Raw genomic sequence first — 22889 nt, forward strand, 5'->3', positions numbered from 1 at the left:
AAATGCCTTCTGACATTAACCAACAATCTAAAAATTTGGATCATGTTGTCATGTATCCCCTCTGAGAATCCTACCACTCTCTTTCTCTGTCTCATTTACTAACATTTATATGGAGGCATGACTCTAAGCAATTGAACATTAGGCATGGAATTATGAAATTAATAATGAAAATATTAAATTAGGATAATCTACATGACAGGTTTAAAAATGACACTTTGTTGCCCAATTCTTTAAACTTTATCTTCTTGGGAAGTTTGTCTTCTCTACTTGGGATAGAAGTCTATCTTCTTGGGAAGTTTGTCTTCTCTACTTGGGATAAAACCATTTGGTAGTTTCCTTGAATTCTCTAAAGACTTTTTTTTTTAATCATAAAATAATGAAAAATATATGGCTGACAATAATAGGGCTAAAAATGATGTATGAGAGGCATGTTATCACCTTAAAAAGAAAGTGTAATAAACTAACCTAAGTCAAGTCTATTTAAAAAACTACATGATAAAAGATACAGTTAGTGGAAGAGGAGGAAAAAAACTTTGGCCCTTAATAAGCCACTGTCTCAATTTATTAGAAGAAAAGAAAAGAACTAGAAAATCCAAAAGCATTGTGCCCTCCTTCAATAGCAACTGGCTAATAACTTGTCTTAGGTTAGAATAACTTAGAAACATATAATACCAGAAAATGGTTAATAAGCATAAGTGTGTGGAAATAGCTTTGGAAACACTTTAACATCTTGTGAAGATGAATCAGAGACTCACCTTTAACAAGGGATAATTGATAGTTGCAACCCATATGTTGGTAAATGGAGCCTCCAGGATAATAGCATCAACTGGGAATCCTTGAAAATAATAAAAAAGAAGTAACTCCTCTATCATATATAAATACTACCTTTCTTAAATAAGGAGTTCTAAGGTCTTGTACATGAATTGCCTATGCCAAAATTATTTGTGAAGCTTATTAATAATGCAGATTCCTGGACTCCACACTAGACTTGAGTCAGTCAAAATCTCGAAGGAGAGGGGTGGAGAATGCACACTTTTTTAAGTAGGCTTCATACCCAGCATGGAGCCCAGGGCAGGGTTTGAACTCACAACCCTGAGATCAAGACCTGAGCTGAGATCAAGAGTTGGATGCTTAACTGACTGAGTCACCCAGGTGCCCCTAGAGTGCTCATTTATTTTTTATTGTTTATTCTTATTTTTATTTATTAATTTTTTTTTTTTTTTTTTTTTGAGAGAGAGGCAGAATGTGAGCTGGAAAGGGTCAGAGAGAGAGGAAGACACAGAATCTGAAGCAGGCTCCAGGCTTTGAGCTGTCAGAACAGAGCCCGATGCAGGGCTCAAACTCACAAACCATGAGATCATGACCTGAGCAGAAGTCAGGTGCCCAACCAACTGAGCCACCCAGGCACCCCCAAGAATGCTCATTTTTAACAAGCACCCCCACCCCAAGAGATTTCTATGCACATGATAATTGAAAACCATTACCTTCTTCTAAAACATAAAACCACATTTTCATGACTTAGATAATTTAAGAAAGCAAAGTACTATAGGAAGGGAGATTGTTCTGCAGCTCATTGTTTAGAAAGTACTAGATGCTTACTAGGTTGTTTTAGCCAACACTCCCTCTAAGAACAATGAGAAAATGTGTGTTAGACGGGGATATGAATTTGTATATGTACACAGTAGTCCCCTTTATCCACAATTTCACTTTCTGCAGTTTCAGTTACCTGCAGTCAAGTATGGTCCAGAAGGAGATAATCCTGCTTCAGTCATATTATCAGAAGGTCAGTAGTAGCCTAACACTACACAATGCCTACATCATTTGCCTCACTTCATCGTGTAGGCATTTTATCACCTCACATCATCACAGGAACTGAATACAGTACAATGTTTTAAGAAAGACCATAGTCATATAACTTTTATTATAGTATACTGTTATATATGTTAGTGTGTTATTATTAATCTCTTACTGTGCCTAATTTATATTTTGAGAGAGAGAGAGAGTGCAAGTAGGATAGGGGCAGAGAATCCCATGTGGGGCTTAATCCCATGAACGAGGAGATCGTAACCTGAGCCAAAATCAAGACTCAGAAGTTCAACCAACTGGGGCACCCAGGTGTCCTGTGCCTAATTTATAAATTAAACTTTATCAGGGGCACCTGGGTGGCTCAGTCGGTTAAGCATCCAACTTTGGCTCAGGTCATGCTCTCACAGATCGTGGGTTCGAGCCCTGCCTCGGGCTCTGTGCTGACAGCTCAGACCCTGGAGCCTGCTTCGGATTCTGTGTCTCCATCTCTCTGCCCCTCCCCCATGTCCCACATACTCTGTGTGTCTCTCAAAAATAAACATTAAAAAAATTTTTTCAAAAAAGCTTATCATAAGTATATACATATACGAAAAACATAGTATATATAGGGTCTGGTATTATCTGTGGTTTCAGGCATCCATTGTAGGTCTTGGAACATACTCCCCATGGATAAGGGAGGGCTACTATATGTATATGTGTATGTTTGAAGGCATCTCAGAGCTACTAAATCAATGAGATTTTGAGAGCCAATAACAAAAGAAAAACAGCCACAAGATTTTGAGCTGCTTTTCCCCTCAAAGCAGTTGAAACTTTGAAAGCAACAGTGGTGGCTGCTCATAGAGCCTTAGATCTAGAGAGAACTTTCAGCATTCCCACAGGATCAAAAGGACAAAAATTAGAGTTCAGAATCTGACAAGAAGGAGGGCTCAAGAAATTTCTCAGACTTTTGTTGGGACTTCAAAGGACTACACCCTGGGAGTAATGGTGAACTAGAAACAGACCAGCTGTCATAAAGACTGAAGCCCAGCTTCAAATCAGCTCAATTTCTGATTGAATTAAGGTGATCTCCCCTCTATTTTAACTGCCTTTCAGAAGAAAAGTAACTTTGTCTGGAATATTATCCCTAGTCCCTCAAATCACCTCTACAATTTCCATAAACAATGTCTACATTTAATCAAAAATAACTAGGCATACAACAAATAAAAACAAAAACATAAAGAGACCAAAAATACAAAACAACAACAACAGATAACAGAAACAGATCAACAAAGGAACTAGATATTGGCATTATGATATATGGACTTTAAAATAACTTGTAAATAAACTGTAATATAGTAAAATATTTATTAAAATTTTAATATTTAATAAAATTTGGTATTACATAGTAAACAGTGTACTATGTCAAAAGAAAATATTTAAACTGGAGCACAGGAGCACCTAGGTGTCTCAGTCAGTTGTGTCTGACTTTGGCTCACGTCATGATCTTGAGGTTTGTGAGTTTGAGGACCGCATCAGGGTCTGTGCTGAAAGCTCACAGCCTAAAGCCTGCTTCAGATTCTGTGTCTCCCTCTCTCTCTCTGCTCTTCCCCCACTCATACTCTGTCTCTCTGTGTCTCTCAAAAATGAATAAACATTTTTAAAAAATTAAAAAAATAAAAATAAACTAGAGCACAAATAGAAAAATGTCTGGAAAACCCAGAAAAGAATATTGGAAACATACAGGACATGGGAACAGATCTAAAAAAATACATATAATTATAGTCCTGGGGGGAGAGAAGATGAAAAATGAGGTAGGCACAATATTTGAAGATATAATGACCAATTTTCCAAAATGGATGAACATCAAGCCAGAGTTCAGAGGTATTATGAACCCCAAGCAGGATAAGTACTAGGAAACCCACACCTAGGAAAATCACAGTAAAAATGCTGAAAACCAAAGACAAAAAGAATCTCAAAATAACCAGAAGAAAAAGTAAACATTATCTTCAAATTAAGGAGCAGCAGTAAGACTGGAAGCTGACTTCCCAATGGAATAGTGAAAGCCAGAACAAAATGGATGATGTCTTCAAAGTATTGAAATAAAATAACTACCAACCAAGTATGCCCAATGGAAATATCCTTCAAAAATGAAGATAAAATAAAGATATTTTCAGGCCCAAACTGAGAGAATTCTTCACCACAGACAGGCAGAACAAAAATCCCAAATGAAAGCACAGAAATGCTATAAGTAGTAAAAAGCAAAGAAAAGGGTAAATCTAAATACTGACTTCATACTATAAGAATAGTAATGTTTTATGGAGCGAGTAAGAAAGAGGAAATTAAAATACATGATAGCAAGAGTTCATAAGTCAGGAATGTAAATGGAATTAAAGTGTTCTAAGGTCATTGCTTATCTAAGAAGTGAAGTACTCATTTGTGTGAGAATTTAGGTCAGATAAATACAGCATCATCAACACTGTGCAGGAAGTGTGTGCAGGGAGCTATGAGAACTTAGAGGAGCAGGAAATAGTAGTATCTGCTTTATTTCCATAACTAAGACTGCGTATAGCAGGTGACTTGCTTTCAAATGTTATGTAACTCAACCTGACCTGTATTGACAAGTTAGGTTTAAGATATAACGCAAGAGATTACGTGCTTTTAACGTACATCAAAATCCCCTTGTCCTATTCACAGAGATTCTAATTCATGAAAACAGCTAGGATCCAGGAACTGTGTGCTTATAACAAGCACCTCTGGGGATTCTGATACAGGCAGCTGTCAGAACACTTTGGGAAACACTGACATAAACGTGATGGAAGAAGGGCTGCAGCAAGCAAGTCCTGCTTGTTATTTCATAAATGTATTTTTTCCTCCCCTATAATCCAAATTACTCCATAGTAACATTTACTTCACAGTGAGGGCTTTTTCAAAGGTAATTTTAACTGTTCCTCAGCATTTACTTTTAATTTCATGATCTTGAAGAGCAACTGTTATTTTGTATTAAATAGAAAAAAAAGCTTATTACACTATCAGAAACTGTCTCAGGTTGGGGTGCTTGAGGTATCTCTGTGTTCTGAGCGTGCACAGTGTTTACTTTCCCACCCCCAGCTAAGAAATAACGTGTGAGCATTTTATGGTACCTTTCTCTTCCAGTACTTTTGCGGCATTGGTTGCAACTCTGTAAAGCAATGAAAATTAGTACATTTGTGAAGCAGTAACTTAACAGTCAAGTAAACAGTACAGACATCCAATATGAGCATCTGATGAAAGCTCTGGACCCTCCGCTAGAACACAGACACAAAATTTCGCATAGGATTTCAAGGAGTTCCAGTGGCCCTAAATTAAGAATCCTTTTCTTTAAAACTCTCAAGGAGAGGGGCGCCTGGGTGGCGCAGTCGGTTGAGCGTCCGACTTCAGCCAGGTCACGATCTCGCGGTCCGTGAGTTCGAGCCCCGCGTCGGGCTCTGGGCTGATGGCTCGGAGCCTGGAGCCTGTTTCCGATTCTGTGTCTCCCTCTCTCTCTGCCCCTCCCCCGTTCATGCTCTGTCTCTCTCTGTCCCAAAAATAAATAAAAAACGTTGAAAAAAAAAATTTAAAAAAAAAAATAAAACTCTCAAGGAGAGTTCTGGAATGGGTTTCAGTGTCACAGATGACCATAGAGCTACACCCTCCCGTGCATTACAAACTAGCATCTGCGATGGCAATTGTCTCTAGCCACATGTGGGATGTGAGAGAAACCAGAGCCCCCTCTCCTGGCTCAGTGCTCCTTCTTCTGTTCACTGCTGCCTTTGATATGACACCAAAGTCCTAAGGACCCACCTAAAGCCATCTTCAGACCCCACTTACCCTGTACCCAGAGAGTGGCCCCAGAGACACACAGGGGTGGTACCACTTCTCGCCTTGGTCCACTCATAGACACAAATAGCATCTGCAGTCAGCCCCTCCTCTGTGGGCTTCCCTGTGGAGTCCCCGAACCCTGGAAGTAAGGAAAGACAAGCACAGAATCACTACCTCCAAAACCGGGGCCATCAAAAGCCCTCCTGCTTATTGAAAAGTCTTTATATACTGTTCTTAACACATACCTCTGTAGTCCACAGACAGGACATGAAAGCCACCGTCACTCAGCACCTAGATGACAAAGGAGCTGTTACCATTTTAATTAGGGGGTGTAAACAGAAAAGGTGGTATAACCTCCTCAACACTTCCATAAAACTAGTTGTGATGGTTTCATAGGCAGGGAATAGATGAAATCTGCTGCCTGGCTTCAAATGTGAGAAGGTCAGCCTCAAAAGGAAAGGAGCGAGGCGGGGGCAGAGCAGGGTCAGACAGCCTGCTCACACCCCGGCTGTGCCCCTTACTGGCTGTGTGACCTTGAGCAAGCCACTAAACATCCGAATATGTAAATATTATTCTGAAAAGTGAAAAACACTAGTGGCTATCTTCAGGATCGTTGGAAGAATACGTGAAATGACATATTAAAGTATCTTGGTACATAGTAAATGTCTGTTTCAAGAATTCCCTTGAGAACAGAAGGTCTACACAGAGTTGTAGCAGAGGAGTCAAATAATGGGAAGATATTTATATTAAATATGAACAAAGAGTTAATACCAATCAAAAATAAACAGATTGCCTGATTCTGTGAAACCATTGCCAAGCCCCAAGTGGATGTATGAGGAAGGAATACGAAAATATAATTTCAAATGAAATGAATTGCAATGATAGGCAAAGAGAAAAGGGGGACAAAAATGGAAAATGTTCTTTAATCCTCACAATAGTCCCTAAAAGGTAGGTGTTATCCCCATTTTATAGATAAAGAAATTGAGTCTGAGGGTTTAGGTAACTAGTTCTTGGTCACCCAAATGGCTAGAGGCAGAACCAGGATTCACACCTGGGACTGCTTATGTCCAAACACTGCACTTCCCCTGCCATTGCATAGAGGTAGGTAGCTGAATCTCACTAGGAATCTTTAAATATAAATCCAACTGATAATGAGAAACAAAGTGAAACTTTGTAATATCTCCAAAATAGTTATCCAAGACACAGAGCAGTTAGGCATCCGGGGAAATTGGAGTATTCATGTGATCACTATACAATGAAAGACCACTTGATGAAACAACTCAAGAACAGTAACAGATCTTACTCCTAAGAATTGATCTCTAGGAGAAAATTCCAAAAGAAGAATAAACTAAAGGCTCAAAGTTTTCTCTATCAATATTGTTTAAATGATTTTAGCAGGGGGACTATTGACTTTATAATTAGATAATGTTGTATCTAAGAACAGTGGAATAGTTAAGTAAATAAACAATTGTCAATAAATATAATGGAGAATGATCACCTTTTAAATTAGTGACTGTGATAACTATGGGAAAACATGGAACAATGTTTATAAGGTAGTATTAAGTAAGAGCACAACATAAAATTACATGCAGATGCAATCACAGTTATATAAAAACTTTATATAAAGAGATAAAGACGGTAAGGTGGATTACAAATTAATGAAAACAGCCACGTTGAATGACTGAAGCTATGAATGAATGGATGAATGAATGAGACAATGAGAAGGAGGGAAGGAAGGAAGGCAAGAAGAAAGAGAGGAACGACAACAATAGTAAAGCTCTAATTTTTTTAAGTTTATGTATTTTGAGAGAGCGAGAGAGGGCACATATGTGAATGGGGAAGGGCAGAGAGGAGAGAGAGAATCCCAAGCAGGCTCCACACTGTCAACGCAAAGCCTGACACAGGGCTCGAACTCACGAACTGTGAGATCATGACTAGGCACAAATCAAGAGTCGGACACTTAACCGACTGAGCCATCCAGGTACCCCAAGATTTAATTTTTAAAGGAAATCATCCATTCAAAGAAGAGAATGAAGGGCTAAGATGTTTGGTCAGGCTGGGAAATGATGACCATGGCACAAGGTATCCAGGGTCAGCCTGGGGGAAGAAGTCTTATCATACCTTCCCCTCCCACCCCAACTATCACAAGCATGACCTGGCTACTTTTCACACCTACACCTACGACTCTTTTCCTTTCTGTGCACACAGGGGATATACAATTCAGCTTTGCCAAGAGTGGGAGAGGGAAAAACACATGTTCTCATGGACATCAGCTTCACCACCATCTGGCCTAGGAAGTGTGGAGAGTGAGGTGCAGGGTAGAAAGCAAACCTAAAAATTAATAGACATGATCATCCCAGGCAGAACTGCATCCAGACCACCACTCCTCCGCAAGAGTCAGTCTGAGAAGGCAGTGAAGACAGGGAGGAGTAGACAAGAGAGGAGTTTCTTGTCTGAATAAGGGAGGGAGGATGAAGGGGGCACTTGGCCATGCTGGGCCTGGCAGGATTCCCATTAACGCTGTCACGCCAGGAAAGGGCTCTGAGGTGGGAGGGCATGTGGGAGGAGAGATCAGGTCCTGCGGTCAATAACTGGACAAGCAGCCTGGTCACCTGAGGGAGAGGTGACCCAATCAGGGTGTGGGAGAAGATGAACAGGTAGCTGCCCTACCAGCCATGAGTCAGATATGGCTGAGTGGAAAGCCTGCTCCCTCACACTTGGAAATGCAGGGGCCGCGCCCCACAAACTGTAGTCAGGTAGCAGGCTAGCGAGAAGAGCAGTGTGGCCACCATTTCACTTGCAAAACCCTTCATGGGACTGAAGCCAGAGCCTGAATGACTTTTTTTTTTTTTTTTAATGTTTATTTATATTTGAGAGAGAGACAGAGCACGAAAGACAGAGTGAAAGAGAGAGGGAGACACAGGATCTGAAGTAGGCTCCAGGCTCTGAGCTGTCAGCACAGAGCCTGACACAGGGCTGGAACCCTCAAACCATGAGATCATGACCTGAGCTGAAGTTGGACACTTAACCAAGTCACCCAGGTGCCCCCTGAATGACTTTTAAAAGCAGACATTCTATGTCTTTATCCTCTTCCACTAAAAGAAAAAAAGGGGGGGGGGGCTGTTTCCCATAGGAGTAACTTTCACATTTAATATACTCTCTCAACCCTCCTCCCAGCCCTCAGAAAAATCAAATAGGTCTTCAACTCCATCTGGTGATGAAGGTAATATATTTATGAAAGTGTTTTGGTTCTCAGAGATGTTCACTTCTGTTTTCATCCCCCGTGGTGACTGCAGGAAGAGAAACCCATGTGAGGGACTTTGAGCACTAGACACCAAACCCACTCTCAGGAGCTCTCAGTAGATATCCGTGCTGAGGGCTGAGAAAGATCTGTGGCTGTAGCCCAAAAGGGAATAAATAAAGACATAGAATTGGTACCTTGAGGCCCCTTCAGACATACCTTTACGAGCTTAAGTCTGTGAGGAGCTGCCCTGTAAAGGAGGTAAAAAAATATATAAATTAATTTAAAAAAAAAGCAAGAATTAGGAATTACCAAGACAAATCCAATAAAAATCACTATCATGGTTCTGGCATCTGACCTCATGCCTTTCTTTTTCAGGTTAGGAAAGTAAATAACTAGGAGGAAGGGAAATGGTTTTTGGTGTCATAGCCCGCTTGGATGTGTCAGGGTGAATGATGGATGGCTCCCCACCGCTGCTGTGTGAGTCTGTATGGGTGCCGGATGCCCAGGTGGCCAGTGCTTCTCAAAAGAGGCATGTGATTAACTACTGGTAATCCACTTCCTTTCACTGCTACACAGCAAAACTTATTTCTAAGAATACTTTTAGAAGCTAAAGGAAAATCAGTTCCGGAAAGTGGCTTTTCAGAACAAAGGATGACACAGCCATGTTCACTAAACTAAGATGTGCCTGTACCCTGTTCACCCTGCCATTAAGTGCAAGATGAAGTGAAGGAGACAGACTCACAGTCCCGAAGGTACAAGAAACCCTTTTTCCCCCAAATAACCATATCATCTACTCTCTATTAATAAAAGGGAGACAAAGATGATTCAAAAGGCAGAGGATTCTTTTAAAAACCATTTGAATTTTTGTTTTAGAGCCAAATGTCTTCAACTTCCGTGGATCATGGAGCCCTTAAAACATGTAATTAAAGCTATGGGCCCATTTCCCAGAAAAAGCTTAACATTTGACATTTTCTGTACAATTTTGTGGAAGAGGTTCAGGGACCCTCCGGGGTTTTTCTCTGGGTCCCAAGTCTAGAACCACTATTTTCACCAAGGTCCTGGTGACCTCCCATTTGGCCTCCTTTTGGCTCAGTACTGCTGGTAGCAAGCTGAGACTTCTGGCAGGAAACAGGAAGAAGCTGGGGCTCACCCCAGAGCCAGTAAATCTGGGATAACAGCAGATTCACACAGAGAGGCAGAAATGAACGTGTGGGCCAAATACATACACTGTAGCACCGTGCCCAAGTTTGCCCAATCAGAACAATGTTAAACAGTGTTGAAAGATGTTGAATTTCATGGAAAGCCTCTGTAAATATCTCTCTAAAATGGACATCTCCTGAAAGCCCTTGGTGCAAAGTCAAGTCTTGAGAAAGCCATCAAGACAGAAAAAGAGAGTGAAAAAAAGACACAGGCAACAGAGCCTAGGGGCAGATTCCAGAGCTTGTCACTTAGTGTGCAATGTCCCTTCAGAGACAGAGCTGGGTCTGTAGGTCTCTGAGGCACGTCACCCCTCCCCCAACCCAAAGCGATGCAGTCACAGCTGATAATCATCACCGATGACAGGCCCACTGGAGGCTCTGGCAGCACATCAAAAGGGAGCAGGACTTCAGGGAGGCATTCTTTGTTACAAAGCAAGGATGGAACAACAGAGAGTGGGCTGAGGCATCAGTATGCTAGACTAGAACCAGTCAGATGGTCCCCAGTACCAGTGGTCAGAATTCCAGATGATGTCTCATAGGGAGTCCATGCATTTGATTAATAGGATGTATGGTAATTAAGGAATCTCCATGTACTTCTGTGAGAAGACCATTGATATGGAAATTGCTCTCCTTTTCCCCATATCTCATGCCTGTTCCCTTTCCAGTTATCCGTGGGCTCAGTTCATCATTTCAGACACTCTTTGGAGTAAAGGAACCACTGCCTTCCTTGAAATTGGGATCCAAATTTTAGAAGTTAGTCTTTCAGTTAAAGATCTACTTTATTCTACATATGGAATATGTAGGGTTTTTTTTTTAAGAGAAGCCTATTGCCAGAACGCCCTCAAATTTCCACAAAGGAGAAAAGACTATATGGAGGCATGCTTACAGAATTGAAAACTGAGCTCTGCCTTTTATTCCCCTATGGGGCTGAAATGCTACTTCTCTCTTTAAAAAACAAAAAACTCCAAGCAAAGGCACTGACCTATGTTCCGCGCTGCCATGAAGATAAACAATGATTGGATTGCCATCATGAAGGGCTGCTTCGTACCAGCAACGGTCCTTTCCCTTCGCATCCTCACCCCGGCAGCTGGGAACCGTGTGCCTGAAGAGCAAGGAAAGGTTTTAACAAACAGAGGGAATTGGCTTTCCTAGCCAAAGTCTGAAGCCCTCCTTACGTCAATCATATAGATTTATATGTTTATATATGTATAAATATATACTACATATTTATGTATAGAAATTTCTGAGTATTATATGCACCTGGTAAAAATTAAAATATAATACCACAAACATCTTACAGCAGAAAGCACTACTCTACCCCACCTCCCTCATGCACAGAAACAATCCCTTTTAACCATTTGCTGTTTTAGTTCTTCTGATGCCTAAACCTATTAATCTTCCCAGACTGCGAATCTTAGGTGCTGTCCATTGAAATGAAGTCCATTGGGTGGAAACAAGTAAAAGACAATAGGTATTTGTCACCTGCTATTTGTTTCGCTGAAAAAAACAAGTTGAAAGAATTTAAAGGGAAACCAGTTTAGGTAGGAGAAAAGAACTTTAGTGTGAAATGAAGCTGTTCTCCAGAAAGCTGTGACCTTGTGATTTTAAACACCTGCCTAAACGCCAGTTCCTCCACCCTGTTAAATCAGTGAACGAATCCTGAGGACGCAAATCCTGCCATATGACATGTCACAAAGGGACTTGCAGAATTGGCTACGTAATGATAAATCTTCAGTCCTCTCAACCGTTTAGGGGCACAAAGTCTGACATCAAACCCATCAGCACCAAGAGGACAGGCATCACTGCCAGCTGGATAAGCCAGGGCAGGAGCAAAGAATAAAAAGATTTTCAAATGCCAGCACAATTAGCTGAACCACACGGTGCACATTAGGAAGAAGTTATGTGAACCCATGTTGGTTTCCACACATTCTAGGAACACACGTTTGAACTCAGGAAGAGGAAGCATAAAACAGGACACTGGAAAAATGGCAGCCAAGAACAAGCAGTAGAACCAAACAGAAAAAAATACTGACATTAGCATAGCAAAACAAACAACAGAACGCTCATGATTTTGACAGTTGAGTGTCTTCTCTGTGCCAAGCACTGTGCTAAGCAGTGAAAACCCACCAACAAAGTCACCTACAAAAGTTACAGTCTTGTAAAGAAGACTGGCATTAACCAAATAATCGCACAAGCACTGATTGAATTACCGTGGGAATAAATGCCGTACAGGACAAGCACAGGTGGCCTAAAATGGGAGATGAGGCAGGGCTTCATTGAAAATTACCAAATTACCATTGAAATGGAGACCCTGAAGATGAGTAGGCAGTTAGCTGGCCGAAAGGAGGGAGCAAAGTGTTGCACTCAGAGCATATCCTGCGAGAGTGTGGCTTGGTGTGCAAGGAGGCCAGCAGGTCTGCAATAGTGTAGGAAGGCTGGTGTGGAATAAGGCAGAAGAGTGAGGCAGGGCAGGTCCTTCAGACCCGGTGAAAGAGCCAATGCACAGAGCAACATCCAAAAGACTTTGCACTCCAAGGTAAAATTAGTGAGAAGCAAATTCAGGTAGGTCAGATATCCGTACAAAGGGAAGGTATATGGAACAGCAAGAAACACCAACCTCTCCACAGGTGACTCACACCGTGCTGCTCACCCGTGCCCTTGTAACATGAAAACCACATCCGTGAAGCGGCCCAGTGTCCCTCAGTGCACTCACCAGATTCCCAGAATCACCCCAGGTTCGACTCTGATATAGAAGTTCACTGTGTGAGCAATCTTTAACTCCGGTCTCTTTAAATCCACAAGAAAGGGTGCTTTGACTAGAAAGCAGAAGTCATTATCAACACCCCAAATCAAATTCCGTGTCTTTTAATCACTATCGAAAAAAGTAGTTAGTCTCATGGTTAACATGGTTTCTAAGTTGCAAGCTACCACACGAAATTCTTAGCAAAGTATTTTACTTTATAAACTAGGAGTAGCCCACAGGAGAGGTGCCAAAACAAAACAAGAAAACAAGAAAACAAAAAACCCTAAAGCAAGATTTTAAAATAGCACCAGTGTGATAGACCATAATAGAGTTTATTCAATCCTTAGCCTAGTCTTAAGCTAAAAACAAAGGAGACTATCCCCCTAAAAAGTTAAGAGGGTCTAGAAGAAAGGAATGAGGATTCTTCCTATGTCAAGCGTTACTGTTTCCACTAAATAAAATCTAATCATTAGCCACAAACCATGAGATGGCCAGAATCAACATACCTGTGGGACCAGGCAGTGAGAGCATTGGCTGTGCGCTGGAAGGACTGTGTTGTTACAATGTACACTGTTACATTAATTAACAGCACTCAGTAGAAAAAACATGGGAAAACAGATTACTCACATCAGTGTCTCCCCACCCCAGCTCTCTGCTTTCTCTCTCTTTCAAGGGGTACAGGTAAAATGAAGAAGCAAGAAAGTAGAGAATATACCAAGCAGTAAGGTATCCATATTACCAGCTAATATGAAGACTGAGCTCCTGAAGTTAAACCCCACCCACAAGGCCATGTTTTTCTATCCATCTCCCCCCAACAGTTTGCAAGGATTCATGCTAGACCCCAAAGCCAGTGTTAAACAGGTTTCAGATCATTGAAATCTAGCCACAATTTTATTTTATTTTTTTTAATTTTTGAGAGAGAGAGAAAGTGCGAGTGAGGGAGGAGCAGAGAGAGTGGGAAAGAGAGAATCCCAAGCAGACTCCACACTGTCAGTGTGGAGCCTGACACAGGGCTCAAACCCATGAACTGTGAGATCACAACCTGAGCTGAAATCAGATGCTAAACTGACTGAGCCACCCAGACGCTCCTCTAGCTACAATATTATAGCTGACATGCCTTTTTCATTGTCACAACTTAAAAGGCAGTGAGGTCTTTATTTGGGAAAAAATATATAGGCAAATTAATGAAAGATATATACTTACAAAAATTAAAAAATATTAGCATGTTCATCAAAGGAGGAAAAATGTGTTCTTTTAACGGTTTACTAGTAAAGCTGTTGTACAGAGCCGCAATTTTTCTTCCTAGTGTTGAACAGGAACGTGGAATGGATCTGAAAGATATTGTGAAACAAAAACAAGGTGTTCAAAATTAGTCCAAGTTTTGTCTTGGTGTGGTTTTTCTCTTAACAACCAAATAGAATTTCAGAGACTAACACTGGGAATTACAGGTGACTTGGCATTAAAGCAAAATGTTTTACAGAATTGTAGGTAATTAGGACAGATCAGGACTGGGCACTAAGGAGAATAGGAAAGGAAGGCAATAAATCAAGGCCCCAACCAGCTGCTGAAAAAGCCCAGGTTTCACAGAACAGAAGTGGGAGGGGGCATGAATGCACCAGGGTCAGGCCCGTTCCCCCAGTGCATCCCCAAAGAAGACCAAGGCTGGACCCCAAAGTCATCAGGAAATAGGATGCAGACTACTAACAGGTGCCACAGTCTTTGATCACATCATGATTTAGTGCTGTGTATGTTAACTATTATTAGTCTAAAGCAGTGCATGAAAAATCATCAGATTCCCCAGTCTTCTGGCTGGGTCTTAAGAAGAAATGAGCCAATGAAAGAAAAATCCCCACTTCTGACGTGACATCCCAGGTAAGAGTGGCTGTGAGGAGCAGGGTGGGGAGCAGGGGAGTACCTGGAGGTTGTTGCTGCATCAGGGCGGGGGCCTGGTCAGGAAATGGGACACAGCAGGCCATACACATTTTGTTTATTCTACTGTTTGTTCCCATGACACAAACCACCCAAACCAGGAGCCATCAGCAGACAAGTTAGTTAGGACTTGTCCATGAGGGGTCACTAATGCCACCTCCGTCTCAAGCCACATCTCTTATCAGAGTTGAATGCCTCCTACCTTTGAGAAACGAGGGACACAGGAAGTCAGTGTCACCACTTCCTGCTTCCAGTTTTTATCCACATCATCCATTAAAGAAATCCCTTTCCCTCTTTCACTCTGTCAATGTAAAAGACTGCTCAGTGTATCAAATCATGAGGTTGTGGGACTGGAAAGCATTTTGGATGCACTGTTCCCCACCCCCCCAACCCTGATTTCTCTGCTAGACCAGAGCATTTTAAAATATAGCTGTTGTTACCTGCAACTTGCAAATGAGGAGACTGAAAAGTTTAAGTAAGTTCCCCAATGCCACAGAGCCAATGAATGGCCGAGTCACGTGTACACAGGTCGGTGTGACCCCAGAGTTCTATGAAGATGTCCATTGAGCTGTCACAGTCCCGGTGAATGCTGCTTGCCATCCACACAGGCACAAATGAACCTCAAGAACAAGACTGGCTTCTGGCAACAAAATTCAGTCCTTAGAGGAAGTTGTTTCAGGACCACCCCCACTCTCGCCTTCTCCCCTTCTGCACCCTTGGCCTTTCTTAGGGTCCATTCTTCCTCCCACACTCTTCTCCTTTCCTGTTCCTGTGTTCTCAAGGAGCCTTCTGACTCCAAAGTCATTAAAGAAAGACCTCTAAAAAGAAATTCTCCCTCGTGTTAATACTAAAAATTCAGAGTGCTTATATGTCTGGAAGAGGCATGAAGGGAGAAGATCATGCATCACCAATGAATTTCCAGCAATTCTGCAGGCTGTGGAAAAGAGACGTGGGCTAAGTGTAATGGGTAGCCCTCCAAGTAGCAGGCATAGGCAACTGCCTACGCCTAAAATCAGCAAGGAGAAAATGGAAATGATTGTTTCATAATACTTTAAAATAGCCTCCATGAAGGAGGTGGGAAGGAGAGGACATTGTTGTTCTGATTTTAGAGATAAGAAACCAACACCCCAGAGAAGCCACTTTGAGCCCCAGATCAAGTCCAGACGGGCAGAACGGAACACAGGTTGAATTCTTATGCTTCCTTCCAGTTGGCTGGCTCAGGCTTTCTTTCTCCTGATTCTGAACTCACGCTACCCTGCCTGTTAGTCTCCCGCTAAGTTATCTTTTGAAGGTAGCAGGGTGCTTGGGAAGCAGAAGCAGTAGAGGGAAATATGTTTCTGTTTTTAAAGAATAATTCATACAGGACCCTTCTCTCAAATAGCTCAAGGCACTTCTGTGAGAAGCACTGCGGGAAGAGAACAGAGTGACCAGATCCCTCGGAGCATCAATAATGCACAGCAACTTCTTTTAACTAGGGGTTGTCAATTTGACTTCCCCTAGATCAGCGGGGGATCAAAAGTCACCAGTGGCTAACAGACCTTATTTGAGTGGAGGATGCAATTTCAGCCCAATCCCCGCTAACGGCCAGCCACATCAAACAGCCACCTTGATGCTTTGGTGTTCTTTCGCCTGCCCTTTGATCAGCTGTGGCTGTAACTGCACAGCATCCCACAGGGGCCACAGAACCTAACTGGATCATTCTTACCTTGGAACCTGAGTTGCTGCGGGGCGAATCATTCATGTTCACGCTCAGAGGCACCAGCTTTAGGAAGCCCAACTCTAACCCCATTTGGCAAGACAGCTATTCCAAATAGTAAGACAATGCCACACAGGCGTCCCATGTACCCATTCATTCAGCCAACATGAATTGATCACCGAGCACCTAAGTTATATCTGTGTTCTCCTCCCTTCTTTCCTCCCGACCAAATCCTCCCCTTCCGTCAATCCACTCAAGGGTTTCTTCTTTGTTGAAGCCTCTCTCTGAGATAGACCTTCCACGGTGACCTTCCCTCTCTTTTCACCCCTCCCACTAATTATAATTGGGCCTCAGTTTGACCTGTAATTGTTCTCCAGTTGTTTTCCCACTATCAGTCCTGCGTTCCCACTGACGAGAACCACATGGCATATAGTGCTATTTTTACGGTGCTCCCTGTCTAGCTCGGGTCCGAGAACTGTCCTGCAAGTGGATCTCTCTCCTACGGGAGAAGGAAGCAATGCGTATTAGTAGCTTCAGGGTAGAGAAGAAGGGCTTCATTCTCTTTTCTGAATTACAATTGAAAATCAATGGGAGAGACACCTGGGTGGCTTAGTCGGTTGAGCGTCCAACTTCGGCTCAGATCATGATCTCACAGTTCGTGAGTTTGGGCCCCGCATCGGGCTCTGTGCTGACAGCTCGGAGCCTGGAGCCTGCTTCAGATTCTGTGTCTCCCTCTCTCTCTGCCCCTCCCCCGCTCATGCTCTGTCTCTCCCTCTCTCTCTCTCTCACTCTCAAAAATAAATAATAAAACATTTAAAATTTTTTAAAGAAAAAAAGAAAAGAAAATTAATCAATGTGAGCTTCACAAGAGCAGGGATTTGTGCCAGTTTTATTTACTTCTTTGTGCTCAAGCCTAAACTAGTGCCCAACGGGGAGGCGACAGCCAGTGCTGTGGAAAGAATGAATCCGTCTACCAGCCTGCTCATGGGGGGCGGGGGGTATTCTTAAATTATCCAGAAATGCAAAGACTCGGGGTGAATGGGGAGCAACGAAGAGGGAAATAGCCCACTGGCTTCCCTCAGCTTCTTTCCTGAGCACATTTCCCATTTTTCTAGTTTGAAGAAAACCAATTGCAAGTGAAGATTTACTCTCCTGGACCCGTCTATCTTAAGTAGCAACTACACCTTATGAAATATCTGCAAAATAAACAGATCCCCAAGGCATTAAAAAATAATCACTGAAAACACCTTTTCATTAAATGTTTTCCTTGAGTCACACAACACATCACAATACAACCTGTGCGACTAGCGGTTCCAGACACAGGGCCAGCCCTCCGTGAATGCTTGCGGATCTAAACTAACTTGGCTCCAAGAAACAAAAGGATCCAGGATGCTGGATATCGGTCTGTGCTTCAGCCTCAGCAGGTCTTAAATTAGAGCAGTAGAGATGACGAAATGTGCTTGTATCTTATTCTTTCAGGAAGCATCTTCTGAGACTTCTTTTTTAGTAATTAGTAAAGCAAGTAAGAGAGGGTCCCCAATTCCCCATGTCCCATTCCATTATCAACAAAGTGGATTGTTCTCTAAAAGCATGAACTGCAGCTTTGATTCTCTGCCAAATAAATGTTAAATAATCAGCCGTCAACTCTAGAGAGAGCATGAAAGATAAAGCAGAAAATGCCAGCTTTTTCAGAACAACCATGTCAAGGAGGTAAGGCCCAGGAATGTGAAGTTGAAAAGTGTAATCAGTCAGGATATTCTGACTAATGGTCAGTGTGGGTCTACACTGCTGGCCCAGGGGAGAGCTGCTCTCTGCTCCAGAAGGAATAGAAGAGACAAGATCGGTTTTAGTCTTCATCACTCACACATTTCAAAGTGAAGTCCCTGGTGTCTGGATGTGACTCTTGGATATTTTGTAATCAGCAATAAACAAAACATAGGAATATAAAGGAAGGTGAACAGAAATGCCAATACCTTCCCACCCCAACAAAACAAATCAAGATACTGAGTCTCCTGAGTCCAGGGTCTCTAACCAACACCTGGATTCAATGCAAATGAGACTGGCAATATATTGCTGGTCGATTCAGGGTAGTTTAACATTACTGTTAAAGCCACGGATTTAAAATAGGAGAAAGAAGAAGTTTAAACCCACTTGATACAGACATTTCAGAGTTAAAAGGATGTAAGAACTTGGCACAGGTATGGTTTCAATGCACTATACATTTTTAGCATTATGGAGGGATGTTCTTTAAATACATCCAAGAGAGTTCCCCCTGGGGGAGCTGGCCTTCCGCCCACACAGACAGGCCTTTACCTAAGTGGATGCCATCTAAGAGTCATGGTAGATTCGTATTGTCACTATTACTGGTCTTTTTAAAAATCCGCCCGGAATTTTAGCACAATGGTCAAAGCAGGTAAGAGACCGGTAGAGGAACCTGAGCCATCTTTCTGGAAATCTCTATTTCAGAAACCCCAAGGGGATGTAAGCTCCTGAAAAAGCAAACCCTAGAGGCTCGCGGGTGCGAACAGGCGCCTAGGCGAAGGATCATGCAGCCCAAGGGCGCCGGGGCTCGCGGGGCTCTGGGGGCCCTCGAACCCTGCGGGGAGGCCCAGGGCCAGGTCCGCCCGCCGCCTGGGGCCCGATGCGCCCTGCCCATCCCCGGGGCTCAGGGCGGGGGGGGCGGGGGGGAACGGGGCGCCGGGCCCTGCGCGCGGCCAGCACTCACCGCAGGTTCCGCGCCACCATTTCCCACCACGCGGCCGCGCAGTCCCGCGCGTCCATCTCGGCGCCGCGCCGTGTGCCCAGCCGCCACCGCGGAGCCCCGGCCGGGAGCCCGAGCCACCCCCGCGGGCGCCCGGCCCGCCCTCCTCCCCCGCGCGGGGGCCCTGTCGGCTGCCGGCCTGGGGCGGGCCTCGGGGTTCCGGCTGCTGGCGGCGTGACCCCGGCCCCCCGGCTGTGCTGGAGAAGCCAGTCACCCACGCCTGGGGCTAGCTGTGCACGATTTTACTTTCCAGTGTATTCCATACATCTGTGGATGTGTGTGCGCGCCCCGCGCGACGAAATAAAATAGATTTCTTATCATGGTGGTAATAGCGCAAAAATCTGATGGTCACAGTTTTAGATCTGCATGAAGAGTATAAGCTTTCCTCTACTTTGACCCCTCTTCTTTTTTTTTTTTTTCTTTGTCTTTATTGTTTTTACCTTTTTCTGAAGCTTACCCATCTCCAGCATCCCTGCTCCCCTCCCCCGCACCTCCAGCCCCCTTCCCTTGAGTAATGGTTTATCGGTCCACAGGGTTATGAACTACACAATTAACACTAAAATTAACACCTTTTTGCCATTTGGTTTATTTAGCAACATCTCTCAGAACCTTGCCCTGTATCCAGGGGTTCACGCCTTGACAGGTTTGGCCTACATAATGCATTGCCACGCAGGGAAGTCGCCTGGCAAAGTGTGGAGGCAAAGGAGGAAGGAAGGGAATGCGGTCTCTATCAGATGCAATTTGATGCCAGTATGAAGATTTCATCTTGGAGGCAAGGAGCAACCTCCCCAGGAGGGAGCTTGTGTGTATGTGTTTTTGTTTGTTTGTTTGTTTGTTTGTTTGTTTGTTGTGGTGCTTGTGCTATGGGGCAAAGGGCATAAGGGAGGACTGCCAAACCCCAGAAAGTGCACAGGGACCCCCCTGCTTGGGTCCAGTAGGACAGTCTGGAGAAAAGCACCCATACCTTTCAAGAAAGGGCCATTCTCTTCAAGGACTAGGCCATTTCCTATAACTAGCCAGCCAAGGAGGAATTTTGTTCACTGCCTCTTGTAATTGCTCTGGGGATGTCAATTTTCTGGGTCCTATCAAGACAGAAGAGGAATCAGATCAGGAAGGATGGAAGGGATCTGGGCCTGACTGATGAGCCACCTGCAGGTGAGTTTTCTCAGGGCCACCCACACCCTGCATGGTAAGGGAGGTTACGTTCCCACTCAAGCAGATGTCCTTCACAAAATGGGTCTGGAATCCCATAGAACCTGTTTAGGGAAGCTCTGGAGGAGACCCTAGGCCTTGCCATGTGGAGGTGGAGCGATCAGAGACAGGGAGCACTGCGGGAGGACTATGCAGCAGCTGCATTTGGTCCCAGATTGCATTTCCATCTGTTTATTCAAGTTGAGAGGATAGAGGTCCACAAGCTGGTTCAGCCAAAAAGTTGTAGGCCCCAAGTCTAGCAAAATGTTTGAAATGCTCAGCCAAATCCCTGAAGTTGGAAATCACTATGGCCCCTTTTTTAAAAAGACTGTAAAGATGAGGGGTGCCTGGGTGGCTCAGTCGGTTAAGAGCCCAACTCCGGCTCAGGTTACAATCTCACAGTTCATGAGTTCGAGCCCCACGTCAGGCTCTGTGCTGACAAGCTCAGAGCCTGGAGCCTGCTTCAGATTCTGTGTCTCCCTCTCTCTCTGCCCTTCCCCCATTCACTCTCTGTCTCTCAAAAATGAATAAACTTTAAAAAAAAAAAATGTGCTTAAAAAAGACTGTAAAGATTAAAACTCTAGGTGAAAGCTTTCCCTGACATTAATAGCCCCTTTTCAAATGGCATGTCCTGGAAATCAGAGAGCAGAGTCTCTGATTGGATTTGGCAGAATCTAAAACACAAGTGATTCGTTCATTTATTCAGCATTATTCGCTAGGCAACTTTTAAGTGCCTGGTACCACGTTGGGATACAAAGCAGCGCCCTGCTCGGTAGAGAGATTTATCTCGGAGGAAATCACGAGAACACAGGATAGGAATTGAAGAGTGCACTAAGGGCACTCAGGTCAGGGGGGCACAGGGCCTGGATGTGGGGAGAGGAGGTTGAGTCCAAAGGGATATGAGGGAACGTTCTAGGGTGATGGAAAAAGTATACATCTCCAGTGTGGTGGTGGTTTTATGACTGTAAGCTTTCACCAAAATTCATAGAATTGGAAACCTTTCAAGGGTGAATTTGACCGAATATAAATTGTACCTCAACAAACCTGACTTGTGGAAAAGAAATCTAAGAAATGTATGGACAAATTATATCAGTAAACATGTCTTATGTGATTTTGTAGAAATGACAAGACACCCCTGGTACACATATTTCAGAAACCAATGGGTGGATGTTATTTACGCTTCTAGTAGAAAAAGAAATCTCAGTTAGAGATAGATTAATTTTACCACCAAGAATTGTTCTGGAGGAGCGCCTGGCTGGCTCAGTCAGAAGAAGGTACAACTCTTGATCTCGGGGTTCATGAGTTCAAGCCCCACATGGGGTGCAGAGATTACCTAAATAAATAAAAACGAAAAAAGAAAGAGGTATTCTGGCAAAAAGGAATCGGAGATAACACTGTCTCTCAGTTGCCACACAGCTGTGAAAACAAACTGCTGGTGACAAAGCACTTGAGGAACAAAGAAGTAGCAAACAACTCGCTAATTTTATATTATTTAGAGAAATTTTATCTTGAAAGTATTCATCCCCCTTGCATTTTCTTCTTTTTATTTTATTTTTTTTAATGTTTTTATTTATTTTTGAGACTGAGAGAGACAGAGCATGAGCAGGGGAGGGGCAGAGAGAGGGGGAGACACAGAATCTGAAGCAGGCTCCAGGCTCTGAGCTGTCAACACAGAGCCTGATGCGGGGCTCGAACTCACGAGCTGTGAGATCAGGACCTGAGCTGAAATCGGATGCTCAACCGAGTGAGCCACTCAAGTGCCTCCCCATTATTTAATTTTAGAATATTTCATCACTCCAAAAGGAAACCCCATGCCCTTTGCTGGGTCATATGGTAATGTTGTGTTTACTTTTTTGAGGGACTTCTAAACTCTCTTCCAAAATGGCTACCCCACTGTTCAATCCCATCAGCATGAGCACCCCGTGCACCCCCTTGCTCGACGTCTTCACCTTGCCTCAGTTTCCCATATGCCAATAGGCAATTACCAAAAGAAACAAACTGATGCTGTTGATGCTGAAATGAAACATTAAAGGGAAGTCTGAGGACAGTCCCAGATGATAGTGAGTGAGTGAGGTGACTCACTCAGAACATTCATTTTTCTATGCTTTTAAAGTTTTGTATTGTCTTTGCCTACATCAGGTCTAATTTAAAGCCTGATTTGTTACAGTTACAAGAGTGGATGGTTACTCTTGGTTTGAACTCCAGAGTGTTCCTCTGAGCTTCCTTTTAGTGGAAGGGGTGATTTCTTTGAGAAGAGAGAGTGATAGGAGAGTTGAACCTGGGAGTGAAGTGCTCAAGTGCCTTCTATCTTCCCAAGAACCACGCACGGTCCAGGACATGGCCCAAGGGCTCCCTTGTCGCTCCGTTGGCAAGAGTTGGGACTCTGCCTTTTCCCTGTACCTATGGAAGCACTGGGCCCAGATGAAGGCCCAGCAGTTAAAACTCCTTGTCCCTCTCTGGATGCTCTTCTTCAAATGCCCCTGGCCATTCCTTAAAGGTGACTT

The 22889-nt window shown here is 43.4% G+C and overlaps 1 protein-coding gene across 1 annotated transcript in view; it reads right to left on the bottom strand.

Annotated features, from left to right (window-relative positions):
- The window catches only part of ABHD12B (abhydrolase domain containing 12B), a 29777-nt gene extending 10549 nt beyond the window's left edge, over positions 1-19228 (bottom strand). Inside the window, exons 1-9 of the mRNA XM_049612793.1 lie at positions 19159-19228; positions 14012-14139; positions 12779-12881; positions 11048-11167; positions 9083-9113; positions 5868-5913; positions 5632-5761; positions 4926-4963; positions 756-835 (exon numbers count right to left, since the gene is read on the bottom strand). Coding sequence (XP_049468750.1) covers positions 756-835; positions 4926-4963; positions 5632-5761; positions 5868-5913; positions 9083-9113; positions 11048-11167; positions 12779-12881; positions 14012-14139; positions 19159-19214 — 732 coding nt within the window. The 5' untranslated portion in view covers positions 19215-19228. The remainder of the gene's footprint in view (positions 1-755; positions 836-4925; positions 4964-5631; positions 5762-5867; positions 5914-9082; positions 9114-11047; positions 11168-12778; positions 12882-14011; positions 14140-19158) is intronic.
- Positions 19229-22889: the final 3661 nt, after the last annotated feature.

Source organism: Panthera uncia (genome assembly GCF_023721935.1).
Source record: "Panthera uncia isolate 11264 chromosome B3 unlocalized genomic scaffold, Puncia_PCG_1.0 HiC_scaffold_1, whole genome shotgun sequence".
Classification (NCBI taxonomy): domain Eukaryota; kingdom Metazoa; phylum Chordata; class Mammalia; order Carnivora; family Felidae; genus Panthera; species Panthera uncia.